General features: G+C 31.8%; 2 protein-coding genes across 3 annotated transcripts; both read right to left on the bottom strand.

The window, feature by feature from the left end:
• Positions 1–1,440: 1,440 nt before the first annotated feature.
• Positions 1,441–5,940, bottom strand: LOC145189917 (uncharacterized). The gene has a single exon (XM_080066634.2). The coding sequence runs from the start codon at positions 2,548–2,550 to the stop codon at positions 1,564–1,566; it is 987 nt and encodes a 328-aa protein (XP_079922760.2). The 5' UTR covers positions 2,551–5,940; the 3' UTR covers positions 1,441–1,563.
• On the bottom strand, positions 2,782–21,186 carry LOC145189915 (uncharacterized). Of its 2 annotated transcripts, XM_090089775.1 has the most exons (4): positions 21,152–21,186; positions 20,710–20,820; positions 18,274–18,450; positions 2,782–14,129 (listed from the first exon to the last, which is right to left on the bottom strand). In XM_090089775.1, the coding sequence occupies exon 4, from the start codon at positions 14,040–14,042 to the stop codon at positions 2,946–2,948; it is 11,097 nt and encodes a 3,698-aa protein (XP_089945901.1). In that variant the 5' UTR covers positions 14,043–14,129; positions 18,274–18,450; positions 20,710–20,820; positions 21,152–21,186; the 3' UTR covers positions 2,782–2,945. The 2 variants fall into 2 exon arrangements, with proteins under 2 accessions (XP_089945901.1, XP_089945900.1); XM_090089774.1 differs by lacking the exons at positions 20,710–20,820; positions 21,152–21,186 and having other exon boundaries at positions 18,274–18,506.
• Between the last annotated feature and the right edge of the window lie 394 nt (positions 21,187–21,580).

The raw sequence follows: 21,580 nt of genomic DNA, 5'->3' as shown, positions 1-21,580 counted from the left end.
AAACAATTTTAGAAGAATGCGATATTAATAATCTAATAGTTTGTATGATACTGCAAATATTAAAGACATTGAATTAGCTTGCATATCAATTTCGTTACTCAGCAACTCGCTTAATTTAGTTGGTTTTTTATTTTTTATGTGAATTCTTTTTACAAGGGTAAATTACATGGGTATCGAATGTAAAAAGGAGTTTCATAACACTATCGTCTTTCTTTTGTAGAAACCGTAGCAAGTAATTAGAAAAACAGTCAGCCAGTGTCAAGTAAAAAAATAAGAAAATTGCATAGTCTAGATGAATATGCAAGAGTCTAGATAAATAAGCGGGAGTTTTGCACATACTCTAACAGAACAGTTCAAAGTATGAAAGCTGCTTGCTAGTAATTTCATTTTTGACTACAAACAAAATTTTCAGCATAAAACTCCACCTCCTCTACTTATTCCATTGAACTAATCGAAGACTGTTGGAGCTCCACACTAACTCCTAAAAAAACTGAAAACAAAGTTGTGGTGTTTGTGTTACAATTACATAAAATTGTTTTTGAAAACACGGCACATTCCCGAATGCTAAGACAACGCCTAAAATGTATGTCTAAAGGTGAGTTTCCACTCAGGTTTTCGCTACGGGAAAAGGAAAGGGAAGGGAAAATTAATCACGTGAGCGTGCGCAGTTTGTAATTTAGTTTTGAAAATTAATCACTGCGCATGCTCAAGTGATTAATTTTCCCATCCCTTTCCCTTTCCCGTAGCAAAAACGAATGAGTGGAAGCTTACCTTAATATGACACAGGGAAAACATATTTACATAATTAACCTATTCTGTATTTTCATTTTAAAGTTGTAAACGATGGACCTATCTAACAATAGTTAATATAGGTTGATGCAGTTAATTTTTAAAATGGCGACAAAAGATTCATCGCTTTCTGCATTAACAAAAACCAATCCACACTGAAATCTAAAGGATGTGCGTGTAAAGTTTTTGAAAGATAAGGAATTTATATTCACAGATCTTATGTTTACAAGTTTTTAAATATATTTTTAAAGTTAGAGTTTAGTTTAATTCAAGTGGTAAAAACCATCTGAATCTGCTTTCGAAGATCCTAAACGCGTTATCCGCAGTTCCACAGAAATATTAAAAAATTTGGCATTTATTTTTACTGAAGTACAAAAATATCTGTTATATTTAATTCCACAGAAATTAAAGAAATTATAAGACTCTAATTTGTATTAATTCAGTTAACAAGGAAGTTTTTATCATTAACATTGGTAGCTGTTGATAATCCTATTGTGTGTGTGCGTATGTGCGTGCGTGTGTGTATGTGTGTGGGTGTGTGTACATATATAAAAAAGAAATCCTCAAGAGGGTAAGAAAATACTGAAACCTTAAGAGATAAGAAATATTGAAATCCTCAAGAGATAAGAAAATATTGAAATCCTCAAGAGATAAGAAAATATTGAATATATTTCTTCAACATATATTTGTAAATAAAAATCATATTTATCATAGTCACATATCACATATTATCACATTTAATAAAGCAGGTACTTATATAAAACTTATATAAACTTATCGTTGTCCATTTTCTTTAATAAGATTTAATAATTCTTTTTCAAGATATTCACCATATGATACTGCTGGTTTGTTGATTTCATAATTGGGTTTAAGTGGACAGAAAGGTTTAATTTCATCATAGTATCCAAGATTGCAGAAAAAAGGGATGCTTAATCTTTCGCTGTTCACATGCTTTACTCGATGGACAACTGCTCTGTAATATCCATCAGTTATATAATCCATATATCCACCGGCATTAACTAAAAAATATTTGTCAGACGCTGGAATATCACGAAATCCATTAACGGTTTCTGCTTGAAGGTTTTGGTGATTTGTCTGAGCTAAAACAGTTAAGAGACAGGCATCTTTGTGTCGACCAAATCCTAACTCTGTTCCATCAGGGTCAACGTGGACAGGAGGATAGTCTTTTAGGTAAGGGTATCGAATTAATACCACGGAAGATAATGTGTCTTCTTTTTTGAAATAAGAATCAAAAAAGCATTCCTTTTTTCCTAATGCTAATGCAATTCCTCGAAGTAAAGCTGCGGACAGGAAAAACACATCATTGTAAAAGTTTTCTTGAAATTCTCTGAAACCTGGGTGCCTTTTCTCGTCTGGCCAAACATTAACTTCGTGCAGAGGTAATTTTTGTTTGATGTGAGGATGATCATCATTAAAGGCTGGGTTCAAAAAGCAGAAAGCTTCAACAGGCTTCTTTGGATTTGGAGGCTGATACCCATTTCGTATTTGTTTAATATTGGCCTTATTCCAGGCTGCGATTGCCAGATTGTTTCGTTCTTCATCCGTGATTCGTTGGTGAAAAGAAGTTGTTTTCTCAAAGAGTTCTTTTAAATCAACTCCATGGTTTGAACAATAAAAAAACCCTGATCCGCGCATTGCTGCATCTATCTCCCTGGCAACGTTCAATTTTAAATTCATATCACCACCAAATAGAGGAGAAATGTCAATGGTTGGGACAAATTCGTTTTGTTCATCCATCATATTTTAAAATCTCTAAAAGAGAAATATATTCAAGATCATATTTACTGGTCATATTAACTTTAAGCTCTAACAATCAAACATCTTAAATGAAACATTGATGTGGACAATTTTTCTGTACTTATTTCATTCACAAATTTGTTCTCATACAAAAAATGTTTATTTAGAGTAAAAAATAAAAAATACATTTATAAATACTACACACATTATTTTTAAATTAAAGCCAAAATAAGATTTTCAGTATTAATATTTTATGTAACATGACAAAACGATTACATTTCTCTTAATTATTCGTAATATATTTTTACAAAAGAATGTTAATCAGTTTCATTAGTCGCTATTCGGTTATCTCGACAACTTAAGAGAATTAACATTAGCAGTGCTATCTCTTTTCATTTTTAGTGCAATTTGTCGCAGATAACATTGCAAATTTTTGTAACTACGGTTTTATTTTTAACCCAAGCGAAATGCGTATCTTCAAATATGAGCACTTGTATAAGGCTTGATGGAAGTATGGTATCCAAGTTGTTGTACGCAGAGTCTATGTAATACTTAAATAAACAAGTTTCGTCATTAAAGTTGCGTTGATCAGCGTAAGCTGCTTTAAATAAGCAAATGTTTTTTGTATTTGTAATCACGTGTTTGACACCGTTGCTACACGGAACGTAAATAGTGTTAATTACATCGAGTAGAGTTTCATTATCGTGAATATTAATGTCGTTAAGAGCTTTTTTTACGTTAAAAAAAGAGTCAATCATAATAAGATTATCTACTGTTTCTCCTGTCTTTGTTAATTGGATTGATATTTCTAGCGATAGAACACCTCCAAAACTCCAACCCAGTAAATTATACGGACCATGCGGTTGAACTTTTTTTACATAATTGATATAATAACTAGCCAGTTCTTCAAAAGATTTTTTTACGTTTTCCTTATAGAGATAGAGGTTATTGAACACAACTAGTCTGTATTGAGCAAGCTGAGGCACAATATTGTTAAGATAACTCTCTGCACCGCCTTCTCCCGGGGGTAAGATAAAAAGAACAGGTACATTTTTTGAAAACGATTCAAACTCAATAAACGGATCGAAACCGTCAGCAAAGATGTTTTCTTTGGGAATTTTTTTCGTTTCTTTGTTTCCAAGACTTGCGTGTCGAAGAGTATAGTCTATAACTTCATCTATCGCTCTCTTTAGCGTGTTAGAGAATTTTTTTGCATTTTCACAGCTCAGTCGGCTTGCAATGTTGAAAATCATTTTACCTTCATTAAATACAACAGTGACATCAATCACACTATTGTTTCCGTTTGTTACATAATCAATTTCACTGTCGTTTTCGCCCAACTTGCTTTTAGGAAATGAAAATGTTTCATTTTCGTTTAAAATAAACCACTTTTTGTTTTTAAACTTTTTTTGATCAAATTGACCTAGATAGTTGAAAGTAACGTTTGGTAGAAGATCATTTGAATATTCATAGTTTAAACCGAAACCAATTCCGTTGTTCGGTATTATGCTAAGATGCTGCTTGATTGTAATTATACTGGATTCTATATCTTCAAATGCAAAGGTTTTCACTGGGTACATGGTAGTGAACCAACCTACTGTGTTTGTGACATCATACGCATTACTAAGATGCTCTCTGCCGTGACCTTCCAAAGTTACATAGTTCTGCTGATCTCCACTAAGTTCCTTTAAAGCGTAACCCAGTCCTGTCAGTAACAACTCATTTATTTTTGTATCAAATGCTTGATGACAAGCTGTTAATAAACTTTTGCTTGATTGAGAACATAATGTGAATTTCGAGTGAGTAAAGTCTCTTGTCTCTGGTTTAATTTTTCTCATAGTTAAGCGTAATTCATCAATAAAACTCTTCCAGAACATTTTATCATAACCAGATTTATGAAGAGTTTCCAGCATCGTGGCCCAACTACTATAACTAGTTCCTTTCATTACCAAAAGCCTTTCTTCATATATATCTTCCAAATCACGTGCTAGTATCCTCCAGCTTACTGTATCTACAATCAGGTGGTGAATGACAAACAAAATTTGGGAAGAATTGTCTAATTGACCGTATAAATATACTACAGAGTAAAGAGGTCCATTTGCTATGCTGAAATTCTTTTGTAGTTGCTTCATTATGGTTTCTAGTTTTTTTTCACTATCCGTTTTAATATCAACGGAAAAAAATTGTATTTCATCCACTTTTGATACAAAAATTTGTTTATAATTGCTCCCGACCTTTTTAAAACGCAAATGGAAAACATCATGACGTTTTATTAAAGAAAGGACACTTTTTTTTAACCGCGTAATATCTAACGGAGGTGTTTTTATTGTAAATATTTGATTCCAGTTATTTACATTAGCTAAATTCTTATTAAAAAACCATTTTTGAATAGGCAACAAAGGAATATCTTCAGACTTATTTGGTTCTACTAATACATGGGTCATTTCTTCCTGCTGCATAGAATTGATATTTTCTAGAATCCTTCTTATTGTTCGCAGCACAAATATATCTTTGACACTAACGTTCAGCTTTATTTCGTGGCGGATTAGATTCACAACTTGCATTGATAAAATACTATCACCTCCAGATAAAAAAAAATCATCTTCAATCCCAATCTCTGCGACTCCAAGAATCTTTGACCAAATTTGACACATTTGTTTTTCTTGTTCAGTAGTTGGAGAAGAACAGACTTTAACAATTGCTTTTTTGTAATTTGATAAAGCTTTTATGTCCAGTTTACCATTTATTGTAACTGGAAAAGCACCGCTGATACATATTATGTTTGTAGGTATCATGTAAAGAGGTAATCTTTTCTCCAAATATTGTTTCAGTTTTACCTCGTCGATAACATCTTCAATGGGAGATATGTAGCATGTTAGGTATCTGGTGTTATTCATATTCACCGGGTCCTGTTCAGGGACAATAGCGCAATGCTTAACATTAGGAAGCGTTGAAATGACATTTTCTATTTCTCCAATCTCAACCCGAAGGCCATGAATGCTAACTTGAGAGTCATTTCTTCCAAGATATTCTAAATGCCCGTCAACGGAATATCGTACCATGTCTCCTGTTTTGTACATCCTTTTTCCCATATGAGTTACAAAAACCTTTTGGGTAAGCTCCTTTTTGTTTAAGTAACCTCTAGCAAGACAATCACCAGATAAATGTAGTTCTCCTATAGCACCCTGCGGAATTTCGTGCATGTTAAAATCAAGCACATGTCTATTTGTATTTAACAACGTCTGCCCCAAAGAATTTTTAAAGGAGTCATTGCTACCGAATATCTGGACCATGTTGTAAACTGTTGTTTCTGTAGTACCGTAAGCATTAGCTATTGTTCCTTTAAACATTTCACGAAATTTAGCGTATTGAGAAGCAGTAAAATTTTCACCAGCAACCAGTAAAAATTTTAGGCTGTGTAACCTTGATAAGTTAATTTGAAGAAGAAACGTCGGTGTTCCGCTTAAAAATGTTAATTCATTATCATTCATATATTTATAGAACCGGTCATCAATTTGATTAAAATTAGTTGGTATTATCATTTTGTTTGAACTTAAAATTGACAGCATCATTTGCTCAACAGAAAAATCGAAAACATAGTTGGATAGGAAAAGGATTGATTCATAAAATCCACTTTGAAAATATTTCCCGCTTAAACTCTCTTTGAAGTTTGCCACTGATCTGTGTTCGATAAGAACCCCTTTAGGCTTACCGGTTGTGCCTGATGTGTATATAACGTAAGCCAAATTTTTTGATGTTACTTTTGAAACGCAGTTTATAACAGGCTGCTGCTTCATTTTGAAGTCCATATCCTCACTATCAACTTCTAAAATCGTAGCGCCATTCAGTGAACATTGACTGAGGTGTTTTACATGGTTTTCATTTGCAATAATAATTTTCGAACCTGTGTCATTCAGTATGTATTGAATTCGTTCGAGTGGATAACTTGGATCAATCGGAACGTAGGCTGCTCCCACTTTCCAAACAGCAAGGATACTAACAATCATCATTTCTGTTTTGTCTAAGAAAAGAGCAATCAAGTCATCAGGTTCAATACATGCAGTTGAATTTAAATAATGTGCAAGTTGGTTGGCTCGCTCGTTCAATTCCTGATAGGAAAGTTTCTTATCTTGGAAAACTACTGCAACAGAGTTGGGTGAAGTATCTACTGCATTTTCAAATTTTCGATGCAGTACTTCATTTTCACTAGGTTTATACATTGAGTTGTGAAGGGTTCTAGTAGGGGAAGATTCCTCATTAGTTTTATCAAGTGCTGTCACATCTTTTATCGTCAATAAATTGTCGTTGTAAAATTGCACTTTCGAGATTTGCTTTAAAACATGTTGATAACATTTAGCAAAACTCTTTATAGTTTTTCGGTGAAATAACTTATTGGCGTATGTAATTTTTCCATATAAAACTCCATCTCGCAACAGAATGCTTGTTGAAATGTCAAATTTTGCTGAGGTATGAGTTCTGTTTTGAGGTTCATACAAGGATATTTTTAAGTGAGTTTTTTCCTTATTTTCTTCTGCCCTGGTTTTCCTCCAAACATCGTAGCTAAAGATGTTTTGCACAAGAGGATGCCTGCTCTGCTCTCGCTCCACATTCAGTTCTTTTATTAACTTTTCGAATGGTAATTCTTGATGAACTTGAGTCTGAATGATACTGCGATTAACATTTCTGATATAGTCACTGATAGTTAACTCGTTGTTGACAAGTACTCGTAAAACTGTCATGTTTATGAAAAATCCAATCACATCGATAAATTCTCCACTTCTGCTGCTTACCGGTAAGCCAATAACAATATCACGTTGGTGTGTAAACCTGCTTAACATAATAGTATAGGCACTAATAAGTAAGCTATTCAGACTGACTTTGAGAGATTGAGCGGCCAACTTCAAGTTATTGCTTAAATCAGTATTGACTTTAAATTCTAATTCGTTCCCCAAATAATCAAAAATTGCAGGACGTGGATAGTCTGGCTTGAAATTCAGTATTTCCATTCCATCCAAAGTTGATATCCAATATTTTAAAAGTCTATCGCCTCTTTTGTTCGAAAAACGTTTTCTCTGCCATAAAGCATAATCTTTATATTGTCTGGATAAAGGCTGAAACATCAACTTTCCGTTATTGATGTAATAGTCATAATTTTCTTCCAAGTCTCTGAGAAATATATCTTTGGACCAACCGTCAAATGCAATATGATGTATAAGGACGCTCATGTGGTAAAGGTCTGTATTTTGAGAGTTTACAAAGATTGAAACTCGAATGGGAAGTTCCTCACCAATATTGATATGACGAGCTGCCTCGCTGTCCAACAACTTATCAAACTCGTTGAAATCTTTAATTAAGACTTCGTTGACAGAAAACATAGTACGTAAATTTTCTTCAGAAATTACACGTTGTAACGGAATACCGTCTTGGCTTCCAGGATATATGGTTCTTAACACTTCATGCTTTAAAATTACTGAGAAAATGGCAACTTTAAGTATTTCTTTGTTAACAGTTTTTGGTAATTCAAAAGCCATCAAAATATTGTATGCGTTTGTTCCCAACTCCAGGTTATCAATAAACACCAAACTCTCTTGAGAATATGATACAACAGAGACTTCGGAGTCAACTCTGATTATGGAATCATCTTCGATTTCTCCATTCTTGATGTAATGTGACAGCTCTTCTATAGTTAGGTTCTGTAATAGCTCGGGTACGGTTAATCTACTTCCGAGTTCTTTTTTTATCATGTAGATTTCTTTAATAATCATAAAGCTATCTCCTCCTAAGTTAAAAAAGTTGTGGTCAATACTAATATTGTCGGAAGGAACTTCTAGTAATTCAGCCCAAATATTTCTTAATGTATGCTCAATTTCATTTCTTGGTAGCCGAATCTTTATTTCTAATTCCGTAACATCAATATCAGGAAGTAGTTTATAGTTTAGTTTCCCACTTGCAGTTACTGCTAGCTTGTCTACCTTAACTATTCGATTTGGCATCATGTAAAGTGGAAGCTTTGACTGCATGTATTTTTCAATTTCTTCTATATCTATATTGCTTTGAACGACGCAAAAACCAATGATGTAAGATTTATTAATTGATGAGCGATTAAGAGAAGCCTTTTCAACAGTTTTAGTAATTACAGCAGCCTTAGAAACTCCAGGATAAGAAGCTAAAGTTGATTCAATTTCACCAAGTTCAACACGTATACCGCGAATCTTAACTTGCATGTCGTTGCGTCCAAAATATTCAACTTCACCATTTTCTAACCACCGTACTAAATCTCCTGTTGCATAAATGTGGGAATTCCTGGCAAGATGCTTTTCTTTCTCTGTCTGAAAAATGTTTTTCAGAAATTTTATTCCAGTTAAGTCTTCTCTGTTTAAATACCCTCTTGCTACTCCCGCTCCACCAATAAACAATTCGCCAATAGCACCAATCGGGACTTGATTCTTATAGCGGTTTAAAATATAGCATTTGCTGTTTGCCACCTGCACTCCGATGCTTTTGTTTTTGCGTACATCAGGGTAGGGATAAAGTTTTTTATGACTTGTTATAGAAATTTCCGTGGGACCATAACCATTTATGATCAACCCTTTGAAAGTTTTTCGTATTTTGTTAAACATAGCAAAAGTTAGGTCTTCCCCCACAACATCAATTCGAGTTAGGTCCGACAAATCTGTGAAATCATACTCACAAATAACTGATGGTGTACCTGACAAATAGGTAACTTTATTTTCAATCATGTAGCTATAAAACATTGGTTTGTCTTCTCTCATTTCATCGTTCAATACCGCAAGCGTTTGCCCATTCAAAAGTGCATCTGTTAATTGTTCAACAAAATGATCAAAAACGTAATTGGAAAAAGATAGGAAAACCTCATTGCTATTTTTCTTAAGCTCAAAAATTGATTCTAAAGAGAACTTTAGGTTTACAACACCTTTGTGCTCCACCATAACTCCTTTTGGATTTCCAGTTGTTCCAGATGTATAAATAACATAGGCCAAGTCGCTATTTGAAGCATTTGGAGTAGGATTCGATCGAGGAAACGTTGCTGCAATTTCTATGCATGAATCAATATCCAAAATGTGTAAATCTTTAAAATCAGCTTTTTTTAATTTTGAAACAAACTTTGAGTCTGAAATTACCAGTTTTACTTTAGTGTCTTCAAAGACAAACTTGACGCGTTCGATCGGGTTACCAGTATCAATAGGAACGTACGCAGCACCAGACTTCCAAATTGAAAATATAATAGCTATGAGAAGGTCGCTTTTATCCATAAAAATAGCAATCAAATCTCCAGGTCTTATCTCAACTAGGAATTTTAAGTAATGAGATAATTGGTTAGCTAAGTCGTTCAGCTCTTTATATGTAAGTTTTTTGTGTCCAAAAATAACTGCAACCTTATCTGGTTCCATAGAAACCTCTTCTTCAAATATCTCATGTAGAGTTTTATCGCTTGGAAAACAGATATCTGACTGGTTAAACTTATCAATTAACATTTGTTGAGATTCAGAAACAAGTTTCAACTTAGCAACCATACTGTTTGGCTTACATACAACTTGTTCAACAAGATAATCCACCAGTTCGAGTAATCTTTCTATCGTGATTTCATCAAATAATTCTCCTGCATACAATATAGTAAATGTAATTTCATTCTCAGATTCGCTAACAATCACAACGAGGGCGTAGTCGAGTTTATCAAAGTTATAAACTTTCTTAAAACCAAACTTTTTGCGATCATATGATTTTTCTAAACACGGGTAGTTTTCCAGGACAAATATACTGTCAAACATGCCGTGTTTTAATTCGCCTGTTTTTAATTGGCCAAGATTAACATAGCTATGGCTATTCATTTCATTGACCTTTTTTTGTATCTCTTTGATAGAATCCAACACACGTTTTTCATTTTTTCCACCATGAAAAATTATCAAAGGTACTGTATTAATAAACATTCCAACCGACGTCTCAATTCCGTCGATTGGTATATTTCGTCCAGAAAGCGTTGTTCCTACTACAGTATACATTCCATTTCCGTAAGAATGTAATACCTCATGCCAAGCAAACTGTAATACTGAGTGCAAAGTTAAATGATTTTTTGCACAAAATTTTTTTAACTGCGATGGAGATCGGATGGAAATGGATTTTTTTTTTTGTACAGAAACGAAATCGTAGTTGGTGAGATGAACAACACCGCGATTTTCTTCGTTTAAAAGACAGTTAAGGTTGCATCTGTCGTCAACATTGGTTATTTCTTGTTCCCAATATTCTAAGTTGTCTTTTCTATGCTTCCATAAATAATCCTGAGCTTCCATATACGCGGTATCATTTGCAAATACAATCGCTTCTCCGTGCATTAACTTTAAATACGTTTCGTTTACAAAATCGTAGAGTATTTTTAAACTCCATCCATCAAGAATGATATGATGACAACTGAAAATAAGGTTAAACTGTTTATTGTGCAATTTTAAAAGATATACCCTGAAAAGTTTCCCCTCAGATAGCTTGTAGTGCTCTTCTCGATCCGACTTTAATAAACTGTCAATCCTTATTTTTTTATCTTCTTCAGATTGATCCGCGAAGTTGTAGAATCGCCAGTCTAATTGTTGTACCTTATCAATTATTTGTAACACTGTTTGCTCAGAGAAGAACCTCAATCTTAAAGAGCAGTACTTGGCTTGAGCGTAATGCCACGCACATTTCAACTTTTGTTCATCGATTTCATGGTTGTACTCAAACATGTTCTGCATTATATACGCGTCGTCAATACTCTGCTTAAAGTGGTGGTAAACCATCCCTTGCTGTAAACTATTTGCAAAGAAATAATTCTCTATAAAATGTTTATTTGGAATACTATTTAGAAATTCGCTTCCTTTAAGTTCTGTACTGCATTCGTCTCCAAAACTTTTATTTTGCTGGTAACCTTTGTGATCTTGGTCATCATCTGCACTTTCTTCTATTGGTTTTAGGTTTTTAAGATGGTCTGACAAACTTTTAATTGTTTTTAAACAAAAAATATCTTCCACAGAACAAATGTAAGAAAGACGCTGTCGAATTTGACTTATCAGTTGAATGCATGTTATGCTGTGTCCACCAAGCATGAAAAAATCGTCATCGATATTAATAGAACCCATTGGGATTTGCAGCACTTCACTCCAAATGTGACATAATTTTCGATCAAGATCACTCCTTGAATCGGCATTTTTTATCACTGGAAGCATTTCAATGTCGGGTAATGATCGGAAATCAACTTTTCCATTTATGGTGTTTGGAATTTTATTGACTTGTATAACTCTATTAGGGACCATGTAAAGTGGTAATTTTTTTTGTAACGCTGCCAAAATTGTCTTCTCTCGGATGTAAGGTATCTTTGACTCAAAGTATGCAACTAAGTACCTGGAGCTTAGAGGATCAATATGTTGTTTTGGTGATTTTACTACTACCACAGCTTTATCAATTCCAGGATAATTGGACAAAACAGTCTCAATTTCCCCTGGCTCAATTCTAATACCTCTAAGTTTTATCTGAAAATCATTTCTTCCAAAAAATTCTATTTCTCCGTTAGGCATAAATCTTACCAGATCTCCAGTTTTATAAATCCTTTGGTTTATATCTTTCATTTTTTCCTCTGCAGTTCGAAAAGGATTGATGATAAATTTTTCTTTAGTCAATTCCTCTCGATTTAAATAGCCGCTTGATATACCTACACCACCAATATGGAGTTCACCAATGGCTCCTATTGGAACTCTCTTCATATGCTCATTCAAGACGTAACATTTAACATTTCGAAGCGGTTTACCAATGCTTTTATCATCACGTTCTTTCTCAGGTCCAAATTCTTTCAAAAGTGAAACAAATGCGGATTCCGTAAAACCGTATTCATTGATGATTATCTTTTTAAAACGCTGACGCAATGCATTGTATCGAGCTTTTGTTAATTCTTCTCCCACTAAAACCAATCGCAACAGGTTGGGACAGTTTTCATAATTATACTCTTGCAGTATTGATGCTGTTCCGTTTAGGTAGGTTACTTGGTATTTTTCCATAAATAACGAAAACTCTTCGATACTCATTTTTACGCTATCTTCAACAATCACTAACGTATGACCATGTATTAGTGCCATAAGCATTTGTCTGTAGAAAGGTTCAAATACGTAAGTTGAATAAAGTACTATTGTTTCCTTTTGTTCTTGTACTTTATACCTCGTTGCTAAGTCTGTTATGCTATTGACAAGGCTGTGATGAAACTTTGCTATTCCTTTAGGTACTCCGGTAGTCCCTGATGTATACGTAATGTAGGCAAGCTGTTGGCTAGTAAAATTGTTTTCCATATTTTCTGCAGGGAAGTTTTCCAGTTTTGTTTGAATAGATTCCAAATCAATAACAAAAACTGATTCATCGCAAATGGTTTGTAATTTTTGCGCGTAATTACTTTTAGAGAGCACAATTTTTGCTTTTGTATCTGTCAGCGAAAAGAAAACTCTTTCGTCGGGATATGTTGTATCTATTGGAACGCATGCACCACCAGCTTTCCAAACAGCTAATATTGTCACAATCGTCAGATCACTCTTCTCTAAAAATAAACCAATCAGTTCTTCTGGTTTTATCTTCACAGAAAATCGTAAATAGTAAGCGAGTTGATTGGCTTGACAATTTAAATCTTTGTATGAAGTTTTAATATTTCTAAAAATTAAAGCCGTTTCTTTGGGTTTACTTTCAACTGAGCTTTCAAACAAACAGTTCAGTCTTTTGTCGGAAGGATAATTTCCGTCTGTTTTGTTCCACATATCAAGTATTGACTGTTGATGGTTAGGTAAGTATTGGATATTTTTCACTGCTATAGAATCTTCATGTGCAATTTGTTCCAACAAAAAATGTACGACATCTAAAAATCCTGATACTGTTTCAGGTGAAAAAAAAGTGTCGTTAAAAAGTAACGCTGTTTTTTTCTCTTTTATTTCAAATAAAAACTGAATGTTGTGAACAAGGTTGAGGTTATCTCCGGATGTAAAAAACGCACTGTCAAAATATAAACAAAAAGAATCTTTAATTTTATCCAGTTGAAGGGCTTGTGTTGTTGCTAGTAAAGAATTTACCTGACCTTCCATTGCTTTGATGCATTCAATAATGGTGCTAGTGCAATGCTCATTGTGTCTCATTAGGACAGGAATAATCATTTGCTGACATTTTTCATTGTGTACAATTTTAGCGATCACTGTCTCATTGCAATTACCAAACACATGTAAAACCTTGTGCCATGCAAATATCAGAATAGACTCTACTTGTATACAGTGAAAGCTACTTATTCTGTGAACGCCTTGAAATACAGAGTCTTCGATCATTTTTTGGACTTTTTGCAGTACACCTCTTGGGTGATGAACTTGTTGATATTGTGCCTCTTTATGGAAATGCGGATGAAGATCGCAGCGCTCACTTATGCCATTGATAATCTGCAGCCAGTCTTTTGTTTCTTCAACCATTATTCTATCTTGAGGCGCCATGTTGGCAGTTGATCAAACGAATTTGCAATAAATTTACTGTAGTTGAATAACTCAACTTGATGGATTAAACAACACTGGACAATAAATCTAAAGAAGAGGGATAAATGAAAAAAAAGATTATAAGAAAGAAAATTACAACAGATGAAGCAGCCAGAGATGTAGTACTTCTGGCCAATTTTTGTTGGTCTAAGCCTTTCGGGACATAAAATCCTTAGGTTTAGGATTGTGAAATTGGCCTTTGGCTTATGTGTTAAGCCCTTGAGGGCTCTTGCTGTAGTCTTGTTCTTCATTTTGGCTATTAAACTGGTCTTAGCCACAACCTTCAAGATCAAGAACCTCTATGCTGCATGATTGTAAACATTTAGCTCATTTTAAAGTCTAATATAAAATAAATATAAAAATGTTTATACACAATACAATGCAAAAGCAAGCAGCACCAGGGAGATTTCTTATAAATTCGGGATAAAAAAACAACACTACAACTAAATTATATAATTTCTTATTAAATTGCATCAAAAACAACATAAAATTGATTGAATTTCTAACTGTAGATAATGATTTTACTAATATTTAGTGTGACCACCTTAATAACAACTTCAACTTCTTTTACTTATACTGTTATAAAAGTTTTCAATAAATGTGTTGGGGGGTATTGTACCATTATTCTTGTGGAATGTTCCAAAGCTTATTTATGTTCCTGGAAACCTTTCCACCTTCTTTCTGTCTAGGTATTCCCAAACTTGTTTAATTATGTTCATATATGGGTTCTAAGGGGTTCAAGGCATAGTTTGAAGCGCTCCCTTTTCTTCTAGATTTGACAAATATTTTTTATAATTTACAACTGTTTTTTTTGGATTATTATTCTGCTGTAGGATAAAGTTATTCCCAATTATTTGTCGTCTCAAAGGCACAGCATGAATTTGTAAAATACTTTTGTTTTTTATCCCTTGTAAGCTTTTCCTGTAATCTGAAAAATCCCCTACTCCTTTAATTGGAAAGCATCTCTATACTTGATTCCTCCACTATATTTCATTGTCGATGTTAGACAAGGTTCCATTAATGCTTCTCTTTTTCTTCATTTACTGACGTATATTCGTCCCAAATAGTGAAAAGTTTGACTTGTCCGAAAACATTACTTTGTCTTATTTATTTTTTGGGACTCAATATGTAGTTTTGACAATTTTAATCTTTTTTCTATATTGCCTTTGCAAAATAAAAATTTTTTGATGGCCACACAGCATCTTAATCCAGATCTTAACAAAGATTGTTGCACAGAAAATGAATGGTTCAATTAACTATGGATCTGGATGCTCTTTTGAGATCTTTAATAATATCTGTGTTTACATTTTTACAATCTTGTAATGCTTAGACTTTTAAAACTGTTTATCACGTAGGGTTAACATTTTTGGACGACCAGACTTCATTTATCCACTACATCACCAGTTTCGATACCTTATTAACTATTTTTTTGAACCAAGGATCTGATTTTCATGTTCAATTCACGCGTTCGGCTATTTTCATTTGATTATAACCCTATTCATGTAATACAACCTCGCGGTTTCTGTTACTAATTTTTATTTTTGGCATTTTATCAGTATTTAAAAGTATTTTTATCAAAATAGAAAACTTTTGAAAAAAAATTTTGCTAAACTTTTTGGACGAAAAAATGTTTAAGCCATAAAGAGCTTTCAGAGCATCTAAAAATCTTCTTCAAAATTTTTATCAAAAAAAAAAATTTAAGATAATGGATTTAAAAGAAATAAATAAACGATACAATGGTTGATGTATTCATTTTTTAGAGTTAATACACATTCCTAACAAATAAATAAAAAATGTGAAAAATGGTTTTTATAGTTTTATGTGTTTATACCACTTGAGATCATCTAGTAATTATCAATAAAAAAAATTATATTATAAACAAATTAAAAATAGGTTTATTTTAAACAATGACATAATTCAATATAATTTATTCATATTTGTTTAAATGTACAACCTGAAATATCAGTTTACTATTTTTTATTACTTTCTATGACCGCGAAAAGAAAAAGGAAGTTTTTGTGTTTTCTATGAGCTTTTTAAAATTCTTTATCAATTTCAAGCTAGATACCATTCATATCTTTTGTCACATATTAATCAATAATACTTATATTTTCAGGGAATTTATGTTCCTAGGATGTTGTTATTCTTAATAAGATTTGATCATCTGAGAAGTCTTAAGTTATGTAACAATTATTTCTAATCAAAACAAGGATGACAGTGATTAAAAAACAAGGATACACTAGTTGAATTTGTCCTTAAAAAAAGTTTAAAAATGACAATCAAACTTAAGTAACTTGTTGTTCACTCAACGAAAGCATTTTTATGTTGCCCTAATTTGTTTATGGAACATAGGCAAACCATATTCCCGTGGGCAGGAAATGGTTATTTTTACCCAAAAAAATAGACGGTAGTTATCTTTTGAAATAAAACCTTTTAATACCTTATTAATATCTTTTGAAATAAAACCTTTTAATACCTTATTAATATCTTTTGAAATAAAAACTTTTTTTTTTACAATAATTTCAAAATGATTTAACCCATCGTCCGAAATTTTTTAACGAAAAATTGCAGCAAAAAAACCCATGGCTAAAAAAAATGCAATTTCCGATCCCCTGTAACAACAAATTTCAAGAATTTTTAAAAATATTTTTTCAATTTTTAGAAATATTTTTTCAATTTTTGTTTGTTTCTTTCGGACTTTGAAACAAAAGAAAAACGAAAAACTTTTAAAACTTTTAATGTACCACTCCGCTATGAAGGAATTATCGTGCAAACTTAATTAGGACTTTACAAATATTTATCAATGCATCTTAGCGTTTTTCGGTTTTTAACGAATGGTAACAATTACGGAGTTTCATTTGAAATATATTGAGTTTAAAATAATTTATATATTTAGATATACAATGTCATAAGATTCTAGAAAAAAAATCGCATACCTTGTATATCTTATATTATTTTGTTTTAACCCTTCAAGACGTTTGCGTAGTTTGCTATTCAATTGAAACCGTTAAAATTTATCCATGAAAATAAGTCTTACCAAATAATTTGCTGCTTTAAACGCATAAAGAGCTCTTTTTAAACACATAAAGAGTTCTTTTCTAATAAACTTCACAAAATTCGATTTAATTTAATAACGATTAAAACCAATTTCTTAATCAAGGCGTAGAAGTTTAAGAGAAGACAGAATACAAAATACAAAACTAGAAGAATACAAAACTAGAAGAATACAAGACATAGAACTTTATGAAGAAGTTGTTTATTATTTGTTGTTTTCGTTAAAAAAACCGAACAACCGAACACTGATGTTTAGGTTTTGCGTTGTGTAAATAAAAAAATTAGTCATTGTATTTGGCAATATATTTAGTCTACATAGTTAAGATTTCTCAATTTCATTGAGCAAAATTTGCATAAGCAAAATTTGTTAACAATTTTTATTTTTAATCTGTTTATCTCAGCTTACTAGATATTTACATCCATGACATTTGATTTGCATGAAACCACCTTCGCTAGGTACTTTTTTCTTTAAAGCTTCTTGTTTGCTTTAAGTCTTAAATAGTCTAAAACTAATTATTTTTATCGCTTCAAGAAGTTTTTTTAAAAATGGATTTGTCTGTAAGAAGTCTGCATTGAACAGATCATCAAGGCAAATAGATACGACGTATCTTTTTTTGTCTGTAAGAAGTCTGCATTGAACAGATCATCAAGGCAAATAGATACGACGTATCTTTTTTTGTCTGTAAGAAGTCTGCATTGAACAGATCATCAAGGCAAATAGATACGACGTATCTTTTTTTTTTATTTCATCACCACGTATACAGAAAACCTTTGCAGCTATCGTCATTTGCTCAAAGCATTTAATACTTTCGTACATTTGACTTTTTTTGTCTTTCGTACATTTGACTTAGTTTTTTATGCTTGTAACAAAAGAAATACGGTTACCACAATCATGTTTTACATAAATATTTTAGGTTTTTGAGTTTGATTGAAAAATACTGATAATTTTGTTTATTCATCAAGAATTTCTCTCATAAATCTTCAAGATGAATTACACAAAAGGAAATTTAAGCATAATTCCATAATTTATTTTAAACTTTAAATTTGTTTTTCCAAAGATATAACAATCCAAACTGTAATCATAAAAATGAATAAAATTTACATCAACCAAATTTTCTTTTTATTTAGATTTACTTACCTTTTGGGATGACTTGTCCTTGAAAATTTCTTTTCTTTAACAAAATATTGGTTTGAAAACAATTTTTTGTAGCTTATTCAATTTTCTTTTGGTTTGAATCTTATTCCAACTCATTCGCTATTACTCCAAAGCTATTTTCCTCTGACAGGAGTAAGAAATAAGAAGTAGCTTTATATTCTAAATAAAAGTGAAAAAATCAATTGGTTTTCAGTTTCGTTTCAGATAAAATAAACATAGTTATTTGTTTTTGTCTTTTTATATATAGCGGTTTGCGTCAGAGGTTGTCAAGACTGTGAAGTCAGAGACTACGCTAAAGGAGGATGGGTTATTGTTTTTTCTAAACCGAGATTAAATTCGTTTGCTAAATATTGCCTACGTAAGATTTAATTATTTTTTATAATTTGCTTTTGATATATTTTCTAATACAATCTTTGCATAATCAAACTAACAACTTTCTTTTACTTCGATTTCGACAAAAGTTTTAAGTTTATGACAAAAAAATGACTCATTTCGACCTAAAAAAGGGGCTGGCTTATACGCAAGTATTTACAGTATTGATGTAATAAAGTGCATTCTGGTTGAAAAGGTATCTAGAAACAATAGGAAACCCTTAATTTCTCAGCCTAGTAAAGGTTTCTCAGCCTAGTAAAGGTTTCTCAGCCTAGTAAAAGTTGCAGCTCAGTCAAGAACAGGGTTATGTATAAAATTGAACTATATAGAAAAAAAAAAAAGCCTGATGAACCAAAGAGTGGAAAGGCAAACAAAAGTTTATAGGTAGAATATTTTTCATAACTCGGTAAACAAATATACGCTACAATAAAAATATATTTTACAATACAAAAGTTTTCTGGAAATACCTTTTGACATATAAGGGCAGACAAGAGGAGCGGCCTGTTAAAAAAATTCTGAGAAAACAGCAAAAGAAATTTTAATCGAAACTAAAAGTCAGATGGTTGTATGTCAAACATTTTTGTTCATATAAATACTATAAATAGTTAAATAAAAATACTTAAATAAAAACTCTTTTCGTAGTAGAAGGAAAATTTTGAAGGTTAGGTCAATCTGACACTCAACACTTCATAGTTACCAAGTATACGAATCCTTATTTCATCATTGCAAATGCATATTTATATTATATCTAACGTAATTATAAGAGTGCTGCTCATAACGCATAGTTTAAAACAAAATGGTCACCAAAAAAAAAAAAACAACGAAAAGAAAATAAATAAGGATTTACAACAATCGTCACCGTGTTTCATGAAAAAAAATTATAATTTTAATTGTAAAGATCCCACCGCATGGTGAAGAACAGCTTCCTGAAGATCTTCATCCTGTAATTTTACAGAAAAGTTTGTAATGATATTTTACTTAGGACAACTAAAATCTAAAATGAGAGAAAGTTTAAGCTAACTTCTGAAATAAAATGATTTGGCAGAGATGAATGAAGAATGATGTGAAAAATGAGTGATGATTTGGCTAATGTAATTATCATTTCACTATTAGTTAGGCAAAGGCCACTTTATCGTTCGTGTCCTTAACAAAGTTGCTAACGCGTAAGATGCTGGATGTACGTAACGAATAACAGACCATTCATTCATACGCATACAACGTCATACATTAGAAAGTCTTAAAGTATATTTATCTTAAGTCAGCAAATCCAAGTTCTGTTACTTTGACTTGTTGCTAAGTTTACGACCAGCAATCATTTATCCTGTTTTAGAGTATCTATCAGTTATTGAAAATCATCATTTTCCTCCAGATTATCTATCTTGTATCTTCAGTCAGTTTTTGGAGTTTTTTTTTACTTAACGATGAATTTAACACTCTTAAATAAATTCTGAAATAAATTAAAGTAAATTGTATAAATTTCTAGATTTGCGATGCTTTTTGATTATGAAAAAGAAACAAAATCTTTGTGAACGTCAAACTCTATTTTTATGAAATGTCATTTCTAATCATGAAATGTCGTCTTTAATCATGTTATTTATGATCACCAAAAGGTCAGTTCCAAATTATCCAATTTTCGACATAGATGTTATAAATTGCGTAAATGTAGTATTAGGATGCTTTTATTTTTAGCACCATATAAAATTTATAATTCCTTAGTTAAAAAACTGAACTTTATAAGAATTCTTACAAAAGAAACTAAACGTTAAAAAAATATCATCGGTTTGTATTTTTGCTTTCAATTACGTAAATCTAAATAATTAACCACATTAAAACGATTGCTTTATTGAAGAGTTAAGAAATTTTTAATGAAAAGAAGAGTTAATTTCTCTGAAACAAAAAGAAATTCATAAACAAAAACCGTTTAAACAAACTTTCTTTTAAATACTACTTTATAAATCTTAGTTTCATTTATCACAACATACAATTGCAACCTGTTAAACAGCAACCTATTAAATTATGATGGAGAAAGAAAAACCTGCTCCTTACTTTTTTTCTGTTTCACTTTTTACTTTTTGAAGTTCTTTTTATTTAAGAGGTTCGTTTCATCATAATGTTGAAAGATAGTCGAATTATTGAACTAAAATTTGGTCCTTTCTTCTATTAAAAAATTTATAGAAACAGTAAAAACTTAGAATCGATTTTACGAAAATAAAATTACAGCCTCAGAAAAACAAAAATTTGTTTTTCTGGGGGAACGATAAAGGAAAAGTCTTCAGCTCGACTTTTGTGATGATTTTAACTTCTTTCGATTTTTTTAAAATCATTTTCCTATTTTTACTGAGGAGGTAATTTCCTGAGGAGATGATACTTTTAGAAAACCGTTAGGGGGTTGAAAATGAAATATTGATTTAAAACTTGTAAAGAAATTAAATTTCGAATAATAAATAGAAATTGCAACAATCATGTTAAATATCAAAATAAGACACACAGTCTACACATGCTATGGTTACGCTGCTGTTTTCTTTTCATAAACATTAAAAAATGAATAAATTATTAAAAAATGAATAATTTATAAAAAATGAATAATTTATAAAAGTAAAAAGATGAAATTTTCTTAAAACAATTTGATTCGGCTTAAATTCTAAATCAAACAAAGGATGACTGATGACTAGTTCAGAAAATCTAATCAAAGTCGTTAATAGATCATTTTTGGAACAACCATTGATTTTACGGGATCCATTTGAGTTTTATCTGGGCAACTTTTATCTATGTCGGGCCGCAGCTGATTTATGACTTCAAAAACTTATCGATTTATGACATCGACACGCGATGACCGTCTATCGAATAAAATGAAAAACCGAGTAACTTAATGCAACCATTCTGTGACTTTTTTTATTTTTTGAGAAATTCAAAACAA

Source organism: Hydra viridissima, unplaced genomic scaffold (assembly GCF_058129835.1).
Source record: "Hydra viridissima isolate aposymbiotic clone 2 unplaced genomic scaffold, HvirCarnegie_v1 scaffold_6, whole genome shotgun sequence".
Taxonomy (NCBI): Eukaryota; Metazoa; Cnidaria; class Hydrozoa; order Anthoathecata; family Hydridae; genus Hydra; species Hydra viridissima.
Note: the sequence above shows the minus strand (reverse complement) of the source record. Positions and strands in the feature narration are given on the sequence as shown.